Here is a 22,150-nt window from a genome sequence, read left to right on the forward strand (position 1 = left end):
TGAAACAAAGAGTGTGAAGAAAGAGAGATTAATTGAATGAGAAACCGTCTAGAGAGAGAGAGAGAGAGAGAGAGAGAGAGAGAGAGAGAGAGAGAGAGAGAGAGAGAGAGGGGGAGGAGGCATGGGGTTTTACTTGGCATGTGGGTGCAAGTGAATGTGCCGTTGTTACGACCGATGGCTTTGGTGGGTCTAGTGTACGAATAACTCATGTTGGTGAATGCATCTATTTCATGCAGTTCAAATAACGCTAACACAACAGATGTTGGTACGTTTTATAACACCACTTACTTTGCAGGTCACTATTATGAAGTTGCTATTATATTGAGAATCAAAGGTGTTTGATCTTAATGAACATACGAGTAAACATCGCTGGGGTGTAAGTGGGATCAGTTCGGTATGAATAACATCTCTAGACGCACAACAGCCAGATAGATGTTAGTGCCAAGAAAAATATACTTTTAGCACGAGAGGTTTAATAAGCGTTGAAACCCTTAGTCATTTTGATATATTTCTGTAGTGTTCTACGTCCTTTGGACATCCAAAGAAACTATCGTTGAACGCATGTATAGTTCTACATAATTGTATGTCCTTCTCAGAGTGGTGCCTTTAATAACTTCCAGATGTAGGCTCTCGTTGAAAATATAAACGCGGAGTAATCTCTCTCTCTCTCTCTCTCTCTCTCTCTCTCTCTCTCTCTCTCTCCCCTCTAAAACAAATATTTATCTAAGCTCCAACAGATAATGTGAGTTCAGGTATTTCCTGGTTGGTCAACTCTCTCTCTCTCTCTCTCTCTCTCTCTCTCTCTCTCTCTCTCTCTCTCTCTCTCTCTCTCTCTCTCTCTCTCTCTCAACTTTGAGCAGGAGAATAAAAACTTGCGCTCTAAATTAAGCAATGATAGGTATAAAACTTTAAGGATTTAATTGCAAATCTAGCGTACCCATATCGTAAAGATTTATTGTAAACTAAAAAGGGTCTACACGACAAGCCCCAACCCTTGGAACAAGCAACGAGTATATACTGTATATATATATATATATATATATATATATATATATATATATATATATATATATATATATATATACATGTGTATATATATATAATATATATATATATATATATATATATGTATACATATACATATATTGTATTTATATACATATATATATTGTATATATGTATATATGTATATATATATATATATATATATATATATATATATATATATATATACATATATATATATATTCAAATAAGCCATATATTTTAATACTTTGAAGTCTGAATTCTCTTACCGACCTTGGGATCAGGGTCCCAAGGCGAAATCACTCAAAGAAAACAGCATCTAACCAGCCGTGGATCGAACCCTGGTCCAGGATACTTGGATGACAGTGAGAGTGCCATTTAGCCACGAAGAAAAGTTTCACTGTCCTACAAGTATCCTGGACCTGGTTTCGATTCCCGACCGGTCATATGCTATTGTCTATGAGTGGTTTTGCCTTGGGACTCTGATCCCAAGGTCGGTAAGAGAATCCAGACATTAATGTATTAGATTATATGGCTTATTTGAATATGAAAAAATACGTCTAAATGTGCATAATTTATCATATATATATATATATATATATATATATATATATATATATATATACATATATATATATATGTATGTATATGTATATATATATATATATATATATATATATATGTATGTATATATATATATATATATGTATATATATATATATATATATATATATATATATATATATATATATATATACACACACACACATTGCGATTGATCACACAGACATTATATTGCTCACAACCAAGACCTAACCAGAACTGGGAACATTCTAAGTGCTTTAAATAATCACAGGTAAAAAAGTATGATTCTTATCATTTGATATTCCTGGTACTATATTTGTAATGAAAGATCGGTGTTGTGTTTAATAATATCCCTTTGTGTCAGAATGAAGAAGTTGGCTCAGTCAAAGGTTGGCTCAAATAATGGCACTAATTAGGTGTTGTTGATCGTGAGGATGCTAATAAAGCAAGTAGATATTGATTCAGATGATAATAACAACAGCAATGATAATGAAAATAATATCAGCAACGAAAATATCAATATTGATGATACTAATAATAGTAGTTGTGGTCGGAGGAAGAGTTATTATAAGGCTAAATATCCTTGAACAGTAGTTCTTTGTTCTCCGGGTGACAACGTTATTTAACAAGAGATGAACAACCCATTTAGACTTGCAGTCATCCAGGTTAAGCGATGGGGGTTGGGGGCTGGGGTGGCGACTTGTGAGATTACGCCTCTCTCACCCCTGGCCTTTATACAATAGAATAACCTTGGTTCTCCTGCAAGATGGTACATAACGTCCCCAGGGATGTCGACACGACCCTTTCGTTAATCTATTTTGAGGACATGGGTACACTTGTAATAAGAATAATAATGGCAATAATACCACTGTTGTAGAATCAATGCACATGAGTGTTTGTACCCAAAATTCTTATCAATGGAAAAGGGAACAGACGCACTACTGTGTAATCAGTTTACGACCATTGTCACAAAACCTTCGTGACGTGACCCATGTATTAGGTAGTATAATGAGTACGTATTTTCTCTCTCTCTCTCTCTCTCTCTCTCTCTCTCTCTCTCTCTCTCTCTCTCTCTCTCTCTCTCTTTCTCTCTCTCTTCCACACACACACACACACACACACACACACATATATATATATATATATATATATATATATATATATATATATATATATGTATATATATATATATATATTTATATATATATATATATATATATATATATATATATATATATGTGTGTGTGTGTATATATATATATATATATATATATATATATATATATATATATATATATATATATATATATATATATATATATATATATTATTGTGTGTGTTTAAAGATGGAGAGAGATAAACAGAGAAAGACATTGTCTGTGCGTTGTCTGTATTGTATAACCTACTCTATGGTATACATTTACATCATGTATTCATAGTTGTATATTAGCATACTGTTATTAAATAAATTGAACATATGTATTGAGTAATGTAAAAATAATGAAATTAATAACAATCGCAAATCACAAGTATTGGTTTCTTCTTCTTCTTCTTCTTCTTCTTCTTCTTCTTCTTCTTCTTCTTCGATAATATCATGTTATCTACGTCAGCAGAGTAGACTCTGGATACTGCTTTCTCGTGTTGAATTTTTCGTTTTCTTTTATCTTTACATTATACTGTACAAATAGACTCGGCTAATGCTGCCATGATTATAAAGTAACGATAAGAAATAATAATGAAATAGAAAAAAATTTCTTGCAGGCGCACCATAGGCAGGGTTTGAACTTTTAAAGCAATTACCGTAGTTTCAGGTAATTTGCATGGTTTCAAAGTAATTTTTAAGGTAAATAAAGTTAATTTCGATTTTACTGCTTCAATTTTAAGGAAATTGGAAAAGTTTTAAGGTAATCTAGGGTAAAAAGCAGCAGCATATAAGGTAATAGCTACATGTTCAAGTTTAAACCCTGACCATAAGGAGTAATGTTCGATGAAGCCCCCCGTTCATTCATTATTCATTCAAGAAATTATGAATGGAAAGATCTGCATCCAAAAACAGGAATGCTTCCTGGCGAGACTTCCGACCGGAAATGTAATTTTCCGGAAGTTTCCCGTTTCCGTCGATAGCTTTGGTGATGGCGGTTGCGTTGTCTAATGAGAACCTAATAGAGTTCAACAAGTCAATGTTTTAAAACATGCAGTTTGACATAAAATGTAAGTTATCGTGGCCAAGGAAATTTTGATAAGGTTGGGATTATTATTATTATTACTGATGTTGGAGAATATCATCATCATTATAATAATAATAATAATAATAATAATAATAATAATAATAATAATTATGGTAAGCAGCTCTCCTAGGACACTCCAAAATCAAACCATTGTTCTCTAGTCTTGGGTAGTGCCATAGCCTCTGTACCATGGTCTTTCACTGTCTTGGATTAGAGTTCTCTTGCTTGAGGGTACACTCAGGCACCCTATTCTATCTTATTTCTCTTCCTCTTGTTTTGTTAGTTTATATAAGAGATATTTATTTTAATTTTGGTATTCTTAAAAGATTTTATTGTTCCTTGTTTCCTTTCCTCACTGGGCTATTTTCCCTGTTGGAGCCCCTGGGCTTATAGCCTTCTGCATTTTCAACTAGGGTTGTAGCTTAGCAAATAATAATAATAATAATAATAATAATAATAATTATGGTAAGCAGCTCTCCTAGGAGGACACTCCAAAATCAAACCATTGTTCTCTAGTCTTGGGTAGTACCATAGCCTCTGTACCATGGTCTTTCACTGTCTTGGATTAGAGTTCTCTTGCTTGAGGGTACACTCAGGCACCCTATTCTATCTTATTTCTCTTCCTCTTGTTTTGTTAGTTTTTATAGTTTATATAAGAGATATTTATTTTAATTTTGGTGTTCTTAAAAGATTGTATTGTTCCTTGTTTCCTTTCCTCACTGGGCTATTTTCCCTGTTGGAGCCCCTGGGCTTATAGCCTTCTGCATTTTCAACTAGGGTTGTAGCTTAGCAAATAATAATAATAATAATAATAATAATAATAATAATAATAATAATATGGTATGCAGCTCTCCTAGGAGAAGGGCACTCCAAAATCAAACCATTGTTCTCTAGTCTTGGGTAGTGCCATAGCCTCTGTACCATGGTCTTTCACTGTCTTGGATTAGAGTTCTCTTGCTTTAGGGTACACTCAGGCACTCTACTCTATCTTATTTCTCTTCCTCTTGTTTTGTTAGTTTTAATTGTTTATATAAGAAATATTTATTTTAATTTTACTGTTCTTAAAAGATTTTATTGTTCCTTGTTTCCTTTCCTCACTGGAGCCCCTGGGCTTATAGCATTCTGCATTTCCAACTAGGGTTGTAGCTTAGCAAATAATAATGATAATAATGATAATAATAATAATAATAATAATAATAATAATTATTGTTATTATTATCATTATTATTATTATCATTGGGATGGCCACAGAAATGTTCAAACTTTAAAGGATGTTAGTAAGAAGCCATTATAAATAAGTCATACAAAATCCATAGATTGTGACTGATACTACTGCGGCCTTGAACATCGATGGATGTAAAAAGGTGTGGAATATCATGTGTAGACCATATAGATACCGTATTTACCTACATCCTTTCGATATTTACTGGGGTGTAGGTGAGATGAATGGTTTCTCTGTATTCATTTTATGGGCTTATAAAGTTCACGGAACGATTTCATATTACGGTAAGATGACCACCAGGATATTTTCGACTTTGGGTCCCCTAATGATGTCATTAATTCGAGTTTTCCTTGTTTACCGTCCAGTCTTAAAGCAGGATCTCGTCTCTGGATACTTTCCAGACTACAGATTAAACCTCGTATTAATTTCTCACCTATATCTGATTTTCCTGTAATAAATCTTAATGATCTTTCTACAACATCCCTAGGGTATTCCCAAAAGAATATTCTAATCAACTATCTCTATTGGAAGTATTTTTTCTTTACAGTATATCCCTCTAGTCTTTCATCATTTCTGATTCCTCTTTTTATTTCTTTTTCATCAACAAATTATTTTTTTCTTCGTCAAAAACGTCCTATCAATAACCTTGCACTAGAATGTTCTGTAAATTAATTATCCCTTCGTTTCCAAGCTAGTTTGATGAGCAATTTAGCAAACCAACTATCTATCACTACGGGCTCCAGAATTGCAAAAGACCGTGCTTGGCCATAAGGGCCAGGCAATCTACAATAGACCAACCATCTCTTCATCGTCAGGTAGATTCGTTGCCCCCTTTATATAGAGAGGAGTTTGATCGTCATTCTAATGAATCAAAAGTTAAATTCCCAATCCATCTCCTTTTCCTAAACAGTTTATAGGCAGTTATAATTTATCTTTTCTTTGGAAGCCAGCAATTTTATTCCAGCTGTTAGCTGGAGCAAATGATTTTATGTTGACCAGACTGACATGAGTCTTTTTATTGTTTATATATGACATATCTGTTTTTGACGTTGTTAATAGTTTATATAGGACATATCTGTTTTGACCCTGTTACTGTTTTTAGAATGATGTATTGTTAATTTATTCTCATCATTTATTTATTTCCTTATTTCCTTTCCTCACTGGGCTATTTTTTCCTGTTGGAGCCCTTGGGCTTATAGCATCTTGCTTTTCCAACTAGGGTTGTAGTTTGGCTAGTTATGATAATAATAATAATAATTGTAGAATTTCTTGATCTGCAGTCAGGTTTTCCTTCTGATACCAAGCTTTGAAATTCTCCCCTTGCTGCCATGATTACTGTTATGTGTCCTCATTTAAGTTGCCAAGGGGCTTGGTCCCGATCTTCTTAGAATTCTCGAATCTTATCATTTTCCCTACTTATGAGGGGTAGAACTAACGTGGACTGCTAAGCGAAAACTTGTTATTCACTAGGAATTAGAAAGGAAAAGAATAAGTTAGAATACACTGCAAGTGAAGAGAATGGACTATACACATTTACCTTTATTTTAGTATAAAAGTTAATGTTTAAAAATATGCTTAAAGGCTTTGTTTCCCAGTCTGTTCTTCGTTTTAAAGCAAAAGACATTGGTTAAAAGTTTACTTATTTATAACCAAAGTCTAGATTGAGCTGTTTATTTTGTATTTGTTATTAAATTACAATGATATCCAGAATATATTCAGGACAGGAGTTTATATCAACATAATAAACTAACAAAAAAATCAACTTTGAATGTTAAAATTAATATGCAAATTAGCTAAAATTTACATAAAACTTGTAAAACTTTTTTCTTGCCACAAGCAGTTCCTTCAATTTTACCGCTAACGTCAGTAACGTGTGCTGCGTATATAAGTGTGCTTGCGGGTGCTAGGTGGGGTCACATTGGTCCTCAATGCCCTTCACAAAAATAGATTACTAAGGTACATGACGGACCGGAATAGTGTTGCTAATTTCAGATGATATAATTTTAATCATAATGAAATTAAACTGTCAAGAGAAAAAATTCATATGAAGAATGGACTCCTTAATTGATCTTGTTATGCTAAGCAGAATCTTTGCATTAGGATTTGGTGACAATGGGTGGTTGGTAATAATTCTCCATTAGAGTGTCACGCAAACTTTTGTAATCTCTTCCTGCAAGTATTGATTTTGCGACTACTCTTCACCATCATACACCTGTGAGAATACAATTTTTTTTTATCTCAACGTAATAGCCTGTGATGACATCAAATAAAACTATTGTCAGAGCTTATTTGCAACGTAAATATAGCGACTGCCACAGCATGCAATCAAATGCAATTTAGTTGCTTTCTATGGGACCACCTGTCCTAGTCGTCGATGAGAGAATGTAGGTCTATCGGTCAGCGTGGACAGTTCAAATTGGGATCATATCAAACATGCTGAAAAGTGAGTGAAATACTGGGAAATTCTAAATGTGTAGGTGCAGAGAAGACATGCGCTCAACTCCTAAAGCAACAGTGCAAGCGTGCCAGACACCTCTTAAAAAACTTTTCCACTCCCTTTGTCTCTCAATTTATTCCATAAAGTCTAGCTTTTATCTCGATCAATGGAGAGAGAGACAAGGCTTAGACGTTTATCAATATAGAGGAAAAGCCGTGGAACACTTGAGAATGTCGCCTTGTTGGAGAAATGCGCAGCGGAGCTGGCACTTGAGAACAAGTAATGCAAGCGTGCCAGACACCGCTTGAAAAGTCTTTCTCTCGTTTTATTCTTTCTCTCCATTAGGTTTCTAGCTCACTTTTATTTTCAATAAGCATTCATCTCAATTTACTCTATCTCTCCCTTTATTCTTTCAATATCTATCCCTCTCGAATTCCCTTTTCTCCATCTATTCTATTTCTTAATTAATTCCATCGGAAAAATCTTTCTCTTCTTCTATTTTATAAAGTAGGACATTAATCACATGCATCGTAAATAAAACCAAGTCTAGATACAAATACAAAATGAAGAAATACACGAGACACGCGAGTGTCGCCGAATTGTTGGAGAAATGCGCAGGGGAGTTGGCACTTGGGACCGAGCAAGTCACGTGACCAAGTGCCTGCCATATAAGGTAAGATTTCCAGGAAACGTGCGTGTGTTTTGATGAATCGATCTGTGAGAGACAATTTGTGGTGGGGAAACAATAATAGTCTGTGAGATAGCGAGGTGACAGCTTCCTCGGACAACATCGCCACCCATAGATTACCATAGGTGAGTGTGAGGTGACCAAATATGGATCAAATGAGGTGAAATAAGCCGGGGAGTGTGTGGGCGTCTTGGCCTGACGGAACAAGTGGATTCATCCATGGCTGAGCTCCTCGACTGTCAACAACGAACCATTCAGACCTTATGATATGTCTACGTACTTATTACAGAATAATTTAACACTTGCCACTTGATATGCTGAAGCGTATTTGATGTTGTAAGGAACTTATTACAATAGTGTTTTACTCTTCGTAGCCTAAACTTAATGCTGTTTACGTATTTTTCAACTCTGCCAAGTGCATTACTATTCGTTACTATTCGACCTTAAGGATGTTGACTTGTCCTGAGCTTAGTTTCTAATAATAGGCTATTTGGATAATTGGTAAATATATGGTACTTTAATATCTAGCCAAATGCATGAACTATATATTTTTTCCTACTCGCTATCTTTAGTTATGCATTTCTCACCATGATTTATTGGGACAAACCACCCGTTCATGAGTTTTTGGACCTCTTCATATAAAGACAATTATTGGGAACCCCAGTTAGAAACCAGGGTTTTGTTGGGTGGGGAAATGTAAAAAACGAGTGACTTGCAGCTATTAATGGTTTTAAATGCAAAATAAAGACAAGATAACCAGTTGGAAAAATATATGGTTTATTTGAGTTGCCGAGAACCAGCCAAAATGTGTTTATTTATCACTTTTGAGATATGTTTAAGGGGTACAGAACCTAACAAACCTACCTAACCTAACCTAGTAGTTCCTAGGTCACAACCCCTAGCTGAGTGGCAAGCCCCCTGGACCCCCCTTCAATATTTAAATTAACTTATTTTAATTTGTTTCTGCCCGTCGTCATAAGAAGCCAGTCATAATAAAAAAAGTTACCATAATCAAAACTAGGTAATATTATGGTAGAGTCCCACTCAGCGCCATTACCGCTTGCCAGTACATAGGAGCTTGACGTTAGTCTTCTTTCGTTAGTGCACGACCGAGCAAAAACCCTTAGACTATTGAAATGTTACCGAAATTTGGTGGGTTTTGCTGCGCCGTGTGCTTGCTTCGCTCGCGAAAAAAAAAAAATCAAGCTCCTATGTACTTGTAAGCAGTAATGGCGCCGGGTGGGACTCTACCATAATATTACCCTAAATTGAGTAAAAGTAATGAATATTGTCAAAACACCCACTTTTGTATGGAAGGACTTACAGTCTCATAGAAAATGGTGTTTTCCATCCCATTTTCTGAGTCGTTCATAGCAGTGCTCATTGTATTACAAATACTGTACTTCCATACTTAATTGAACTAATGATTTATTGGTTTTTTCTCTACTGTATGCTGTCTTCGCTCTCTATGAAACATCTCACTGCTCTTATGTTCTGGTAAGCGGTACATGTTTCGCTACACGCGTTAGACCCGTGGGCTAGTATTTTGGCATTATCAATCATACAAACTTAAAGGGTTGAATATGCACCTAACAAAGGGGTGAGTGGTAGCTTCGCGCTCCAGCATCTGCTCGAACTTGGACTTTGCTTCCATTTCCAGTGATCAGACTAAATATATCAAACACATTTCTACCCTAACCTTTTATTATTATCATGATCAATAAATTATGAGCTATGGTTATATTGCATATTCCAATATTGAAAAATGATTAAAAAAGAGGTTTAGAATATAAAATGTTGGGCCTTTTATTTTGATCAAGCAAGTAACTTATGGCAGAAGCATCACCTATCAGTGTTTTTCTGTACAACCGTTTGGAAGGAGGCTCTTATGACGTGCTATGACGACAAAAGGAGCGAAAGTGCAAAACAGATATTTTTTTTATTAAAACCCCTAACTTCGTTTATAGAGGTTTCCGCCAGTAGTATATTGGTTCAAAATAGTGTAATTGCATAGATCTATTCAATTATATGAGTTTCAATGTCTTACCTAATATTGCACCATTCTATAATTGAACCAGATTTAATGCATATAAGTTTTTTATGCTAGCGATGATCATGCGTTTTACCTTTTCAAAGTATTGCGTAAAGTAGGAATTCCGGGAGTCCTTAGCTTACTGAATGCAATAAATGTCCTTAGTAATATCTACCTTAAAGAAATACCATAGAGTTTTTGTTGTTGGTTGAGACATACAGGGTCGGTAATTAAAATGTATAGATATTTACTATAGCACAATATTCGTAATGAAGAAAATAAGAAGTGTTACTAGTCTGTTTATCAGTACTTTGAAATGTTATGATGCAAATAATAAGGGAAATTCCATATATTTCTATTTTTATGTTTTGAAATTCCAAAAGTTGTGACTTGAAAAAACACATTTAAAAGAGGAGCAAACACAAGAACTTCACCTAACCGAAGATTCCCTACCTAACCTAACATAGGAGCTGAAACCTTTCCTACTTACCTGTGAAAGGGTTAATATGCTCCACATGCGACCCGCCTCTTTAGACTGCCGTATCTGTATCGTACTTTAAGATTAAACTCAACCTTGTGTTTGATGCCCATTGGGCTTCACTTCTGGCAAGGTAACACTAAATCATATTTCTTAAATTGTAAAACTAGTTTCATAATACTGTATATTATATCACAAAAATGTAGATATCATTTGGGGTGAATGCAGTTCGTTGAGACAGATGTAAGCTTTCTTATTATCAAATTGATTTTATTTATGCGGTATTTTTTTATTTTGGTCTGAAATACGATAATATGAAGCTAGTTTTGCAATTTACGAAATATGATTTAGTTTTACCTTTCCATGAGTCGAAGTGAGTGAAGCAGGTTGGGAAAGAAATGTAGGGTTGAGACTTGGTCTTAGAGTGCAGCAGTGTAAGAGGGGCCATAGGCTCCCTGGTAGGTAAGGGTACAGCTCCTAGGTTAGGTTAGGTGTGGAAATTTAGGTAAGGTCTATTCTTGTGTTTGTTTCCCTTTTACAATGTTGTTTTTCAAGCATAACTTGAAATTTTACACCCAGTATGTTCCAGTGACCCAACCTCCTACAAGTGGCGATCAGTTCTAATGGGATAGAAAATGGGGAAAAAATATTTGTATCCACACTTGGCTGCAAGAATTAGTTCCCTTACCAACTCATCATGATATAAGGTGGTGAGTTGTAACGGCGAGTGCATTGCCTAGAAACCGACCACATCCCACTAGCTCCTTGCTGTTATGGCTGCAGAATTAACATCTACATTAGGAGTTATAAAAATAGGATATACATAGTCTGACAATACCTGGTAGTAAGTATGGAAAGGGTGGGACTAGTACAGTACTTCATGCTAGTGCTGCCATCTTGTGAAACTAGCTTAGTTTTATGTTAAGAATTAATTATGTGATATTCTTGGGTTTGGCTTGCACTGAACCTAGGGTACCTTGAAAATATATTTGTTCCGTAACCGAAATACAAACCACGCTATTTACATAGGGTTTACTTTCGGCGTAGCTGAAATGACGAGCCATTAGATTTTAACGAGGGTTAAACTACCCCCGCGCTAGTTAGCACGGGGGTAGGAGAGGGGTAGCTAGCTACCCCTCCCCCCCACACACCGGTGAGCTGCCTCACTTCACTTTTGGCTCGGACGAGGTACAGACGTGTCTGTTTCGTCCTTGCATTTTTGACAGCCTTAATCTTTTTTTCTTTTTCTTTCAGTTTTGTGTTTGAAGTTGGCCTCTACCTTTTCTTACCATTATGCGGAAATGCCCTGGACTCCCCGACCGCCCCTGTGGAACATTCATGTCGGCGGTCGATACAGACCCTCATACCCTTTGCCCGCAGTGTCGAGGTCAACGGTGTGAAAGTGATAATGTTTGTATGGAGTGGCCTACCTCCCAATAGGAGAGGTTTGCCCGGCGGCGTAAGAAGAGTTCTAAGCGAGACCTTTCTCCCTCAGGGACTGCCTTGGGGAAGGAAGGCTCCAAGGACTCTTCTTCCGTTGCCCGAACCTCCTCCGAAGCTCCCACTCGTTCGGTCTCTCGCGAGAGGCCGCCGAGTAGTAGCGTAGGTCCTTTTGTTTCCCAATCTCGGGGTTCGGGAGAGGGTGTTGCCTCCCATAACGAGGCAGCTCCTCTTCCAGGGGAGGACATTGTTGATTTTGATGACCAAACTGTATCTAACAATGATCTTTTCCAGCTTTGGGCTTCCTTGGGGCTTAAGGGCTCGCTTCGCCGTAAGGCTCGCCCTCCTCTTCGCCGCCGAGGCCTGCCTTCTCCTTACAAGGGAGTTAAGAGGCGCCTTCTCTTCGGGTCTTCATCTTCGTCGTCCCCTGCAAAGGATTCTTCTCGTCGGGAGCAGACCAAGGCAGTGACATCACTGGACCTCTCCGCATATCGTTCGCGATCTCCTGCGCGATCCTCCTTGTTAATTCAAGCACCGGTCCCTTCGGGGTAGAAGGGCTTATCCCACAATGTGGGTAAGTCCCTTCCGCGCCAGGTTACACCTGTGCGCCCTTCAGTAGTGCGCAAGCGCCACCGCTCTTCTGATCGCCAGCGCCCTCCTGCTTGCCAGCGCTCACCTGCTCGCTCTCCTGCTGAAGAGTCACCTGACTCTTCTCGCCAGCGCTCTCCTGATCGCCAGCGCTCTCCTGATCGCCAGCGCTCTCCTGATCGCCAGCGCTCTCCTGATCGCCAGCGCTCTCCTGATCGCCAGCGCGCTCCTGATCGCCAGCGCTCTCCTGATCGCCAGCGTTCACCTGCTCGCCAGCGCTCTCCTGCGGATGAGTCAACAGACTTCTCGCCAGCGCTCTCCTGATCGCCAGCGCGCTCCTGATTGCCAGCTCTCTCCTGCGCGCAAGCGCTCTTCTGTCCCTGCTGCGCGCACTGCGCGTCGACAGTCTCCTGAGCGCCGTCAACCTCCTTCTCGTCAGCGCACTACTGCGCGCCCAGTTCCTGATGCGCGCCAACGTTCTCCCACGCGCCCACGACCTTCGGATCTGGGCGCAGGCAAGGACATTGATCCTTTGCCTCGCCAGCGTTCCCCTGCGCGTCGACCGCCGCCTGCGCACCACCGTGCGTTTTCTCCTGTGCGCACTTCTAAAGTGCATGCGCGCCCACGAGTCGACTCCTGAGCCCGTCCACGAGCGTTCGCCCTCGAGCACATCAGCGCCCCCTGGCCCTGCGCCCCAGTTGGCAACTGCTCTCCGCGCTACTACGCGCCATCCTACACGTCAGCGATCTCCTACGCGCCCGCGCGATCCTTCGCCTGTGCGCGAACTCTCGCCAATGCGCCCACGCGTCTGATTGCCACAGGTCACCGACTCGCCCACGCGCTAACTCGCCTGTGCGCAGTCGGTCGCCTACTCACCCCATGCGTCATCATTCGCCAACTCGCTTGCACTCACCTACGCTCCACTGATCGCCTACGCGCCATCACTCTCCTGATCGCCAGCGATCGCCCGGTCACTCGCACACACCCTCACCTGTGTATCCACGCACACCTTCGCCTGTGCGCCCAAGCGCCCCCTCGCCAGCGCGTCCACTCGCCCGCCGGGTTTCACATCGTGCCCAACCTTGCGAGTTGCCGGGGCCGCGTGCTTCCAGATCGTCCTCGCGATCACCATCTCGTAAGCGCCGAGCACGCGTCCAGGAGCAGGAAGATTCATCGGAGAGGTCCAGGCAACATTCTTCTTCCCTTTCTTCATTTCAGGCAGGCCCAGTAATATCCACTCCTAAGGATCAGCCGATCCCCTTCCCTCCAGCGGGAATCGCTGACACTGCATCAGTCAGCCGCCAGCCTTGGTTTGGTTCCCTGATGAAAGCGGTGGTGCAGGCTATGAAGCCAGCCCTCGCTGATCTGGGACTAAAACCAAAGGCTCCCTCGCCCCCGCTGAAGAGAAGGAGAGGAGTGGATTTCGCGGTAACTTCTCCCAGGGTTAAGCTGGCTCCCAAGAGGTCCGTCGGGAAGGCCCCTTCCCCTTTGCAGTCGTTTTCTCCTTCTCCTGCGGATGAACCTTTCCCGTCCTCAGGAGAATCCAGTGAGGTGAGGCACTCTCCCACGGCACCAATGGGAGGAACCCCACCTCAAGGAAGAGAAACGTCTCGCGTAGGAGGGACCTTCCAGACCTCTTTGCTAGAGTCCTGTATCCCTCCCAGGAGGGAGCCCAAGGACTCAAAAACGATACCCAAGTCATCTTCGAGGTTTCGTCCAGAGCCAACCATTCCCCGGGAGAACGTCCGCGTGTCCCCCCAAGAAGAGCCAACGGGGACAGGAGACTTAGCTGCCAGTCCACAAGGAGGAGAGCAGCGCGAGTCAGAGCATGCCTTCTAGCAGGTCCTTAATCTAATGAGGCAACTCAATAGTTTTAAGGACCCCAAGACACCCCCCCCCCCCCCCCCCCCCCCCCCGCGAAGGCAAGGATACGGTCCTGGACCAAGTTTATGGTATTCAGAAGCCCCCCAAGACCAGTGCAGCCCTGCCATGGTCCCCGGGGTGAAGAGTGCCAGGGACAAGGTCGAGGGCCAGCTTTCCGAGCTCGCCTCCTCCAGCCGTTCTTCTGCCGGGAACAAGCTCCTCCCACCTCCTCGCGTTCAGCAGAGGAGGTACTTCGAGATCATGGAGGAGCCTTGTTTAGCTCTTCCCCTCCACCACTCTGTGGAAGAGCTCACCAGGGGTCTCTCTCTAGAGAAACTCAATGCCCGGCAGGTGACATTATCAGCGTCGAAGATCCTAAGCCAAGAGAAAGTCGCTAAGTGTGCCATGCAGGCCACTTCGTGGCTGGATGTCTGGCTAGGGTCTCTGGGCATCCTATTGCGCTCTGAGGACTTGTCCAAGGAGAGCAATAGGAAGGCCCTGGAGACCTAACTCCTGTCGGGCACGCGCTCCATCGAGTTTTTGGCTCACCAGGTCACTAACCTGTGGGCTAACTCTATTCTAAAGCGACCTGATGCGGTGACTGAGAGGTCCCACCCGAAGGTCCCCGCTATGGATGTCAGCAAGCTCAGACATTCCTCCATTCTTGGAGGAAACCTGTTTGAGCCCAAGGATATAGAACGGACAGCTGAGAGGTGGAGGAAGACGAGTCATGATTCGCTCCTCCAGAAGGTCCTTACATCTCGCAGGACACCGAAGCAGGCTCCGGCAGCCAAGACCAAGGTATGTAAATAGCAGCCCTTTCCTGTCAAAGACAAGAAGGGCGGAAAGTCCTCCAGGGGAGGCAGAAATCCTAGAAGGAGCGGCCGAGGCCGCAAACGCTAGGATTGGCAATCCCCCTGTGTGGCCACCTGTAGGGGGATGCCTGCAAAGTTGCGTGCACAGGTGGCAGCAACACGGGGCCGATTCCTGGACGGTCTCTGTGATCAGACAAGGATATCGCGTCCCGTTCATAACATCTCAACCTCCCTTGACAGCGACTCCAGTGTCGTTGAGCTCCTATGCCATGGGATCGGCAAAGGGGCTAGCCCTTCAGGCAGAAGTCGAGACCATGCTCAAGAAGGATGCTCTCCAGGAGGTCGTAGACGGCTCCCCAGGCTTCTTCAGTCGACTCTTTCTTGTAAAGAAGGCGTCTGGAGGCTGGAGACCCGTCATCGACCTCTCAGACTTGCAGTGAGATCGCAAGACTTCATGTGCACACTGGATCTGAAGGACGCGTACTTCCAGATCCCAATCCATCCGTCTTCCAGGAAGTACCTAAGATTCAGCCTAGACAACAAGATCTACCAGTTCAAAGTGCTGTGTTTCGGTCTCTCCACAGCACCTCAGGTGTTCACCAGAGTGTTCACACTGATATCTTCGTGGGCGCACAGGAACAGCATCCATCTCCTCCGTTATCTGGACAACTGGCTGATCCTGGCAGACTCGGAGTCGACCCTTTTTCGCCACCGAGACAGGCTTCTGGGAATTTTCCAAGATCTAGGGATCATGGTAAATCTCGAGAAGTCCTCTCTGCTCCCAACACAACGACTGGTATATCTAGGCATGATGTTAGACACCAATCTCCACAAAGCCTTTCCATCAGACGACAGGATAGCAAGGCTGAGGAGGGTTGCAGAGCCTTTCCTCAGTCGAGAAGACCTTCCAGCCCAATCTTGGTTACGTCTCTTAGGTCACCTAGCCTCCTTGGCCCGTCTAGTTCCCAACGGCCACCTCAGGATGAGATCTCTGCAGTGGCGGCTCAAGTCACAGTGGGATCAAGGCATCGATTCCCCGGACTTTCTGGTCTCGATAGGACCTGCGAAACGGACGGACCTGCGGTGGTGGCTGACCGACGACAACCTTCGAAAGGGAGTTGGTCTTCTCGTCTTTCCCCTGGATTTGATGCTGTTTTCGGACGCATCAAAAAAAGGGTGGGGGGCCCACGTTCTGAACCAGAGGGCCTCAGGCCTATGGTCAGAATCAGAAAAGTACCTCCACATCAACCTGCTAGAGATGAAGGCCTTATTTCTGGCCCTTCAACAGTTCCAACAGACCCTGGCGGGCCACTCCGTGGTGGTGATGAGCGACAACACCACAGTAGTGGCTTATATCAACAAGCAGGGAGGTACCTTTTCACGACAGCTATCCCATCTTGCAGTAGAGATACTGAGATGGACCGAAGTCCACTCGATACGTCTATCAGCTCGCTTCATTCCTGGCAAAAGGAATGTGCTCGCCGACAGTCTGAGCAGAGCTTCATAGATAGTGAGTACCGAGTGGTCTTTGGATCCTCAAGTAGCCAACAAAATCCTGACTTTGTGGGGTTCCCCGACAGTGGACCTGTTCGCGACAGCCTTGAATTTCAAGCTGCCGCTGTACTGCTCCCCAGTCCCGGACCCCAAGGCACTCTGGCAAGATGCCTTCCAACAACGGTGGGACAACATCGACGTCTACGCCTTCCCACCGTTCTGTCTGATGAGAAGGGTGCTCAACAAGACCAGACTATCGGTCAACCTGTCAATGAACTTAATAGCTCCACTATGGCATCATGCAGAATGGTTCCCGGACCTTCTGCAGCTCCTGACGGAACTCCCGAGAGAGCTTCCCCCACGACACGAGCTACTCAGACAACCACATTGCAACATCTCTCCACAAAGCCGTAGCATCGCTTCGGCTTCACGCCTGGAGACTATCCAGCATCTCCTCAGTGAGAGAGGCTTTTCACAACAAGTTGCGGAAAGGATGTCTCGACACCTGCGAAAGTCATCCGCAGGGGTCTACCAGGCGAAGTGGAGAGTCTTCTGTGGTTGGTGTCGTGGGAGGGGTATCTCTCCCCTCGATGCTACTATTCCAGCAATAGCGGAGTTTCTCGTGTATTTGCGGGAGGAAATGCTTCTTTCGGTCTCGGCGGTAAAAGGCTATCGCTCAGCCTTAATTACTATTATTACTATCCAAGCTACAACCCTATTTGGAAAAGCGAGATGCTATAAGCCCTGGGGCCCCAATAGGGAAAAATAGCCCAGTGAGGAAAGGAAATAAATAAATGAAGAGAACAAATTAACAATAAATCATTCTAAAAAAGGCAACGACGTCAAAACAGATATGTCATATTTAAACTATTAACAACGTCAAAGCCTTGCTTTCAGGCTGAAAGGAATTGTCATTTCCTCCTCGCTGGAACTTTCCTTACTCATACGAAGCTATGAGCTTACCTGCCCTCAGTCGGAAGTGAGACCTCCTCCATGGAACGTGGTTCGGGTCTTCAGGGCTCTGAAGAGACCCCCGTTTGAACCATTACGCCAGGCCTCTGACCAACACCTGACTTAGAAGACAGTATTCCTGCTCGCTCTGGCTTCGGTCAAGCGGGTCAGTGAACTTCACGGTCTCTCATACGACATCGCCCATTCAAGGGGATGGGGGGAGGTAACGTTCAGGTTCATCCCTGAGTTTGTTGCCAAGACTCAGAAGCCTGGAGTGCCGGACCCACGGTTCGACTCCTTCAGGGTTACGAATCTCCGTTCCGTAACAGATGACCCAGATCATCTGCTACTTTGCCCAGTAAGAAGTCTGAGACGTTATCTGAAGAGAGCAGCTGCAGTCCGTCCCCACGTGCAAGCTCTGTTTGTGAGCACGGGAAGGACGAAGAGGAGGGTCACCAAGAATACCATCTCAGCCTGGATTCGACGGACTATTCATCATGCCTTGAATCCAGACCCTTCTCCGTCAAGTCGCCCTAGGGCACATGATGTCAGGGGCGTCGCCACGTCCCTGGCCTTCAAGAGAAACTTCTCTGTGACGCAGGTGCTACAAGCTAGGGTCTGGAAGCGTCAAACGACCTTCACAGCCCACTACCTGCAGGACGTGACCCACAGGAGCCTCGATACTTTTTCTATCGGCCCTGTGGTGGCTGCACAACAGCTGGTCTAACCTCAGGCTCCTTAATGGACAAGTAGCAGAAGGTTGAGGGCACTGTTACCCAGTTTTAGTCTGCGTGAATGAAAGAATATGTCTGGCCCTTACTTCTTTCTTCATCCTCCCCTCTCTTGGGGAATGCAGCATCCTGGGTCTCTGCATAGCTGACCTCAAACCTCTGCAGGTAAACCATGCTTCCTTGTGTTCCTAGTATTAAGAATAATACTGTCGCGTCCCCCATACCCTGACGAGGTGGTATTGGGACGTCCTAGCCTAGAATTCCATATAAAGGACTTCAGGTCAACTTCCTAGGACGAGTCACACTTCATTTCTCCACACACAACTTATGTAGGCCGCACGTTGCGAGGTGCAGGGACTCTTTTTCTCGAGTGCTGCTCGCTCGGATTCTTAGTCCCCGGATAAGCCAAAGCCAGTAAGGCTGGGGACTTTCCACCCTGCCTAAGGGTAAGTCACCCTATGTAAATACAGTAGCGTGGTTTGTATTTCGGTTACGGAACAAATGACAAATTCGGAGATAAGTTTCCTAACCATACAAACCTTAGCTATTTACACATACAGTATTTGCCCACCAGCCCTGTCCCCCAAGACAAGTCCTACCTCTAAGTGAAGTGAGGCAGCTCACCGGTGGCTGGGGGGGTGGGAGGGGTAGCTAGCTACCCCTCCCCTACCCCTGTGCTAACTAGCGCGGGGGTAGTTTAACCCTCGTTAAAATCTATTGGCTCGTCATTTCAGCTATGCCGAAAGTAAACCCTATGTAAATAGCTAAGGTTTGTATGGTTAGGAAAAATACAAATTATCTCCGAATTTGTCATATTTCATTAAAAAAATCATTACATTTTTTAAATGAAAACATTGGCCTATGCTGAACCATGAAAAAAAAATGTATTGAGATAGCTGCCCATTAGCTTTTTATAACATGAAATTTCAAAAAGTTGATCTACAGCGTAGATCATCGTAAGATTACGACGCAATAACCACTAAAACTTGTTATACAGTTGAGATAACACTACTGGGTCCTTTGACTGTCCAGACAGTACTGTACTACAGTGGATCTCTCTCTCTGGTTACGGCTAATTTTATCTTTTCCTACACCGACACTGAATAGTCTGGCCTATTCTGTCCACATTCTCCTCTGTCCTTATACACCTGACAACACTGAGATTACCAAACAAATCGTCTTAGCTCAAGGGGTTAACTACTGCAATGTAATTGTTCAGTGGCTATTTTCCTCTTGGTAAGGGTAGGAAAGACCCATAATGTATGGTAAGCAGCTCCTCTAGGAGAAGGACACCAAAAAAAACTGTTCTCTAGTCTTTGGAAGTGCCATAGTCTGTGTACCGTGGCCTTCCATTGTCTTGGATTATAGTTCTCTTGTTTGAGGGTACACTCGGGCACACTTATATCTTATTTCTCTTCCTCTTGCTTTTTTAAGTTTTTATAGTTTATATATAAAAGTTTTAATTTAATGTTGTTACAGTTCTTAAGATATTTTATTTTGATGTTTATTACTTTTCTAGTTTATTTATTTCCTTTTTACCTTTCCTCACTGGGCTATTTTTCCATGTTGGAGCCCTTGGCCGTATAGCATCCTGTTTTTCTAACTAGGGTTATAGCTTAGCCTGTAGTTATGATAATAATAATACATGGCTCGTCAATGTTTGCTGAATTATCTGGTGCTCATAACCTCAAGACTAAAACTTTACAAGTTAGCCTTGACTAGCTGTATCACTAACTGGTGGAGGGGGATTGTAATTGAGTATAGTTGTGGAATATTGCTGTAATGACACATTGTCTTCAAAATGGGAGTGAAAGTACTATGAAGTTTTGCATCCAAATGGGAGTGAAAGTACTATGAAGTTTTGCATCCAAATGGGAGTGAAAGTACTATGAAGTTTTGCATCCAAATGGGAGTGAAAGTACTATGAAGTTTTGCATCCAAATGGGAGTGAAAGTACTATGAAGTTTTGCATCCAAATGGGAGTGAAAGTACTATGAAGTTTTGCATCCAAATGGGAGTGAAAGTACTATGAAGTTTTGCATCCAAATGGGAGTGAAAGTACTATGAAGTTTTGCATCCAAATGGGAGTGAAAGTACTATGAAGTTTTGAATCAAAATGGGAGTGATTGTACTATGAAGTTCTGCAGAAAATTGTTTCATCACCACCATGGTTGTAGCCCTACTATAGCTTCAGCTGATAAAATTTGATATGCAGTTAGCCCTCCATCTTTTATTAATGGGGCGGGAAGGGTTAGGAAATATTGACCACTGTAAATATTGAAAAGTCACAAAATATTAATGCCCATGGGTCAGTCAATGTATAACTTTCTAACCAACTGATCCCTGCCTATGGGCAGTTGACTATTACCTTGTCACGAAATAGCCACTTTTGTCTTTAGCTGCAAGGGATACAGAAATACTGTCGTGTTCTCTCAACTGTGGGATATTTTCTTACAGGGGTTGTGATAAGTGTTATTACGAGACCTCTCACAAGTAAGTAGAAGTCCTCTGAAAGGTGAAGTGAATATAGTTTCTTTGAGGATACAAGCTTCATGTGTTGTGTACCACTAAGAAAGGGTGACTGTAAGCAGCTCTACCCTTTGTACCTTTTTGAATGGGTGGCTCTAAGCAGCTTCCCCCTTTGGAGTGTTCAGTGAACTTGAGCATAATTTTTTTCCTGTTGTAGTAATTTCTCTGTGTCTGGGTAAGTTGCCTGTACTTGAATGCCCAATAGTGAAAATTATTCATCTAGCGTGCTCACCAGGCACCAAGAGTGTTCCCTGGATGATGAGGACTGTGTTGCAGTGTCAGCAAGTATTCACAGTACTCTCTCTGTGACTAAACCTATAGTGAAATGAATTTTGATGTTGGAAAAGCTCTTGCAGTTTCCTTCTCAAAGGGAGACCAGTCATTATGGATCTCCCAGACCATGGCTTCTCTGTGAAGGAAGAATGGTTGGCAAGGGGAAGGAGTGTATACTCACTTTCTATCTCTCTTCTCCTTCCTCCTCCATTCCCTTTGTCGGAAATTTCCTCCTTGACAAAGTAATGACAAAGTAAATGCAGTAGTTGTATGGGAAGGCCATTTGCTAAAAGTTTACAGAGACTACAGCGATTGCTCTCTTCCTTCTGTAGGGAGTGACGGTACAGACCCATTAACTGGTATCTTTGAAGTCAGTCAAGCAAAATGTTAGCAGGTGGTTGTGTTGTCACACCAGAAGCAGGTGAGATGTTCAACTCAGACAAAACATCCGCACTGTAGGACAGGAGAGGAAGGTGGTATGTGTATCCACTTTTCTCGTTCCTATTGTCAAATAGCACCGTAAATTTCCACGTATGAAGCGACCTTTATATAAGACGAGGAACAAAATTAGACCAAATTTTTATGAATTTATCTCATATTGGTAGTATAAGACAAGTGCTCAATCATAAAACCATCTGTGTATAGCCTAGGCTAGCTTTTGCAACACCAGGTATCTTATGAAATACTGTATAGGTAATGTAAAGATGATGATATTACTTACTGTATCCTTATAAATTCAAAATAAATGAAATAAAGGAAATCCCTTATCA

General features: G+C 42.3%; 1 protein-coding gene across 8 annotated transcripts in view; it reads left to right on the forward strand.

Moving 5' to 3' along the window:
• The window catches only part of Stat92E (Signal transducer and transcription activator Stat92E), a 124,976-nt gene that overhangs the window by 31,126 nt on the left and 71,700 nt on the right, over nt 1-22,150 (forward strand). For 3 of the 8 annotated variants that reach the window (XM_068361024.1, XM_068361025.1, XM_068361027.1), the window contains exon 1: nt 8,094-8,171. The exons of 4 other annotated variants lie outside the window; for them this stretch is intronic. In XM_068361024.1, the coding sequence (XP_068217125.1) occupies nt 8,109-8,171 (63 nt within the window). In that variant the 5' untranslated portion in view covers nt 8,094-8,108. One more of the 8 variants, XM_068361029.1, reaches the window with a different exon arrangement.

This window comes from Palaemon carinicauda, chromosome 37 (assembly GCF_036898095.1).
Source record: "Palaemon carinicauda isolate YSFRI2023 chromosome 37, ASM3689809v2, whole genome shotgun sequence".
In the NCBI taxonomy this organism is placed as follows: Eukaryota; Metazoa; Arthropoda; class Malacostraca; order Decapoda; family Palaemonidae; genus Palaemon; species Palaemon carinicauda.